The sequence below is a fragment of the Hypomesus nipponensis genome, chromosome 25, assembly GCF_054491055.1.
Source record: "Hypomesus nipponensis isolate SF chromosome 25, ASM5449105v1, whole genome shotgun sequence".
Lineage (NCBI taxonomy): Eukaryota > Metazoa > Chordata > Actinopteri > Osmeriformes > Osmeridae > Hypomesus > Hypomesus nipponensis.
In genome coordinates, this window is record NC_140385.1 from 3,406,155 (window position 1) to 3,410,000 (window position 3,846).

At 46.7% G+C, this 3,846-nt stretch overlaps 1 protein-coding gene across 1 annotated transcript in view; it reads right to left on the bottom strand.

The window, feature by feature from the left end:
* Positions 1 to 2,754: 2,754 nt before the first annotated feature.
* Positions 2,755 to 3,846, bottom strand: part of col4a5 (collagen, type IV, alpha 5 (Alport syndrome)) — a 33,763-nt gene continuing 32,671 nt past the window's right edge. The window contains exons 48-49 of the mRNA XM_084691026.1: positions 3,229 to 3,401; positions 2,755 to 2,887 (exon numbers count right to left, since the gene is read on the bottom strand). Of these exons, the coding sequence (XP_084547152.1) occupies positions 2,806 to 2,887; positions 3,229 to 3,401 (255 nt within the window). The 3' untranslated portion in view covers positions 2,755 to 2,805. The remainder of the gene's footprint in view (positions 2,888 to 3,228; positions 3,402 to 3,846) is intronic.

A 3,846-nucleotide genomic window follows, 5' to 3' on the forward strand; every position in this document is an offset into this window, starting at 1 on the left:
GACATTGACCCGGAGACTACTTGTGCCTTGGAAGGATTCCTCCATCCTCCGCCAGGCTGGGTACAGGTGGATCCGGATGCCAGATTACAACGGTGGTGAGCAACCTAGCCAACACTCGTAAGCCTTTCTACATCTGAACGGCCTAGGGGGTGATCCGTCTGGCTTTACACAGTGGGGTTCTACTGTGAGGTCACTGTGGGGTTCTACTGTGAGGTCACTGTGGAGTTCTACTGTGAGGTCACTGTGGAGTTCTACTGTAAGGTGGAAATTCAGACGACTTCATAATAGTATTTCACAGTAAAGGTTCCTGAGGACAGCATTGTTGTCTCCTAACGTACAGCATAGTGAGTCCTGCAGATTAGTGTTGGGCCTCTGGTCTGCGCCTCTCTGTGTCACCGACCGTCTCCAGGAGGGGAGCTACGCTTATTTTCTCTCGAGTTTTCCTGGAAGTTTTTCTCCGTCTACTTCGGTTGGGTCTTAGGTTGGTGCAGGTGTTGTTCTACAGCCTTATAAGAAGCCATCTGTGCTTGTGAAAGGGCCATCTCTTGTAGGAGGGCAATTTATGATGATATACATATATACGTATGTACGACCCGGTTGGTTTGAATAGCACACTCATTTCATGAACACATAAATAAAGTATATTTACTCAGTAAGATCCTGTATGTGTTTTACTACAATGGAGTAGTGGTTCATTTGGGTATGTGAAGTCTTTCTTGGTGTATTTCCTTAAGTCACTGCATGATTATTGACCCACAGCACCATCTAGAGGTAGTTTGTGAGCGGTGCAGGTTTGTGATTTTTAAATCTTAGGTCTCTTGGGAGCAACACGTCTGGAAACAGAAGGATGGATGGCAGGAATTGATCGATGGGTTGAAAGGGAAGGCAGACTTGATGAGAAGATATGCGGTATCTTATTCTCTTCCTCTCGTTCTCTCCATTCTCTATCTCTTCCTCAGTGTCTCTTATCTCTCGTCTTTTGAAGTGGATTAACTAGTTCTCACGGGACAACAACTCATCATTGGACTTTGTGTTTATTTCATTCTTAAAAGTTTATAACAACTTCTGGATAACATACACGGGAAAAAAAAAACAAAAAAAAAAATTTGAAATTAATAAACATTTGTCGCACACCCCAGAATGAACATAAAATAAAATAAAAAAGAAGATTTTAATCACAGAAAATGTATTGTCACCCCCGACAACTAACAGCTGACATTACCTCAGGTTACCACGGTAACTTGCCAGCCCCTGGAGACAGGTGGAAACACACATTAACCCCAGCGTCCAGATTAAGATTGAATCCAGATTAGGTTTTATCATAATAAAAAAAAGAATCCAGATCAACAATATACATATTCTGGAATCTCAGATTTTTTCAATCTCTTATGAAAAACAAAAAGTTGACCTCAAATGACAATTTAAGTTCTACCTAAAATGAAAGAGCAGACATCTGAGTCATCATTAGCACGATTGTAACCATAACGATTGTAACTATAACAACGTTGCCAAAAGGCTTTCATGAGAGAAAATCTGTTACAAAAAATACATTGGTAGTTTGGTTGTTTTAGTGTTTATTTAATTGGGTGGGAAAATGTTGAAATGTTTCTGGAGTGAACAAGAACGACCAACGCCAGCCAAATAAAGTTTATAAACCTTTTTCTTTTTTTGTTGTCAATTTATTTCAATATATATATATTTATATATATATAAAATACTGTCTCATAAAAAGCCTTACTTTGTACAATACCTGTGAGTGAATGCGTGTGAGTGAATGAACGAGTGAATCAATGCATGTGTGAGTGAATGAACGAGTGAATCAATGCATGTGTGAGTGAATGAACGAGTGAATCAATGCATGTGTGAGTGAATGAACGCAAGAAGAGAAAGCAGGAAAACTGTCTCATATAAACTAGTTACTGTTTTTGTCCGTTTTGCCCACTATAATGGTGTTTACACAATATACACATACCTACTTACAAAGACAAGAGAGAGAGTACAGTTAGCAGACAGGGAGGGAGCAAAGTTAGTACCCCGAATGGACACAAATGGGGAAAAAATGAAGGAAAGAAAGAAAAAAAAGAAAGTAGAAAATGTTTTTTATGCTAAAAACCTATAAAAGAAGGCAGTACTTGTGTCTTACTGAGAAAGTATATCAGTGCATAACTTCTTTTGTGTGAGCAGAGGTCAAAGTGCCGATTTGGTTACTGTGGAGGTTGTCCCACTCCTTAGTTAAACGACAAGAAAAAATATATATAAAGGGAGGAAGTCCGACAGAAAGAGAGAGAAAGTCTGTCTAGAAAGTACCACATCTGTCTGAACTGACAGTACCACAGTACCAGAGTACCACAGTACCACATCTGACATAAAAAAAAAAGAAAAAAAAAAAGAAGACAATTCTTAGAAAAATAAAATGCAAATTAAAGTGAAAAATAAAATGCACGTTTGTTGTAACACATCCGTCATGGCACCTTTATAGTAGATCATTTTCAAAGGCTGTTTTGAGGTACTTCTTTTACGAAATAAAAGAAAGACTAGAACAGATATCGTACAATTTTCGTCGCAGTTTTTTTTCCCATCGCTGTGTACAACAGCAGCACCGTTATTAAGTCGTTTCAGCATGACGCACCATTGGAATTCCACCTCGTTGCCACAGAGTCGATCCCCCCCCCCCCCCCCCGCTGAAACCATCAGCATCATCAGCATCATCGTCATCGTCTCCGCGGCCGGCTCTGAGCCCCCCCCACCCCTCCCCCCAGCTCGTCGCCGGTCGTCCCCGGCAACGGCTGCTTTTTGCCTTGCCCGTTACGTCCTCTTCATGCACACGACGCAGCGGCTGACACGCGTACGCAGGTTACCGGCCTTCAGAGTCTCAGACTGGGGCTTCCTGCAGGGGTCAGGGGGTCATCACAGACCAGAGGGTTATCAGGGGTCATCAGTTTTGTAATGCACCAACATTCTGTAACGCGCCTTCCTTGCACTCAAAGCGCCATCTCCTCCCCTCTCCCTTCTCCTTCCCTCTCCCTTCTCCTTCCCTCATACCCCTTTACGATTCATCACCTCCCTCCCTCCCCTCCCCTCCCCTCTCCCCTCCCCCTCCCCTCCCCTCCCCTCCCCTCCCCTCCCCTTCCCCTCCCCTCCCCTCCCCTCCCCCTCCCCTCCCCTCCCCCTCCCCTCCCCTCCCTCCCTCTCTCCCTCCCTCCCTCCCTCATCTCCCCCCTTGCTCACCTGAACATGTCAGTAGAGTCCACGGTAGCGAGCCAGAAGCTGTAGGAGTTGCCAAAGTAGTTGCAGGTTCCCCTGCCGTGGCACTCGATGAAGGGGGCGCTGCGGAACTCCTCCAGGCAGGAGCCCGGGGAGGCCAGGGCCTGGCCGGACCCCTCCGCACCGGCACTGGTGTGCTGCAGGGGGCGAGGGGGAGTGGAAGGGGAGGGGGAGGAGGAGGGGAGGGAGGGATAGGAGTAGATGGTGGGGGAGTGGAGGAAGGAGGAGAGAGGAGGGGGGTGAAGGGGAGGAAGGAGAAGATGGGAGGAATAGAGAGGGGGAGGGGAGGGATAGGAGTAGATGGTGGGGGAGTGGAGGAAGGAGGAGAGAGGAGGGGGTGAAGGGGAGGAAGGAGAAGATGGGAGGAATAGAGAGGGGGAGGGGAGGGATAGGAGTAGATGGTGGGGGAGTGGAGGAAGGAGGAGAGAGGAGGGGGTGAAGGGGAGGAAGGAGAAGATGGGAGGAATAGAGAGGGGGAGGGGAGGGATAGGAGTAGATGGTGGGGGAGTGGAGGAAGGAGGAGAGAGGAGGGGGTGAAGGGGAGGAAGGAGAAGATGGGAGGAGTAGAGAGGGGGCGGGGGT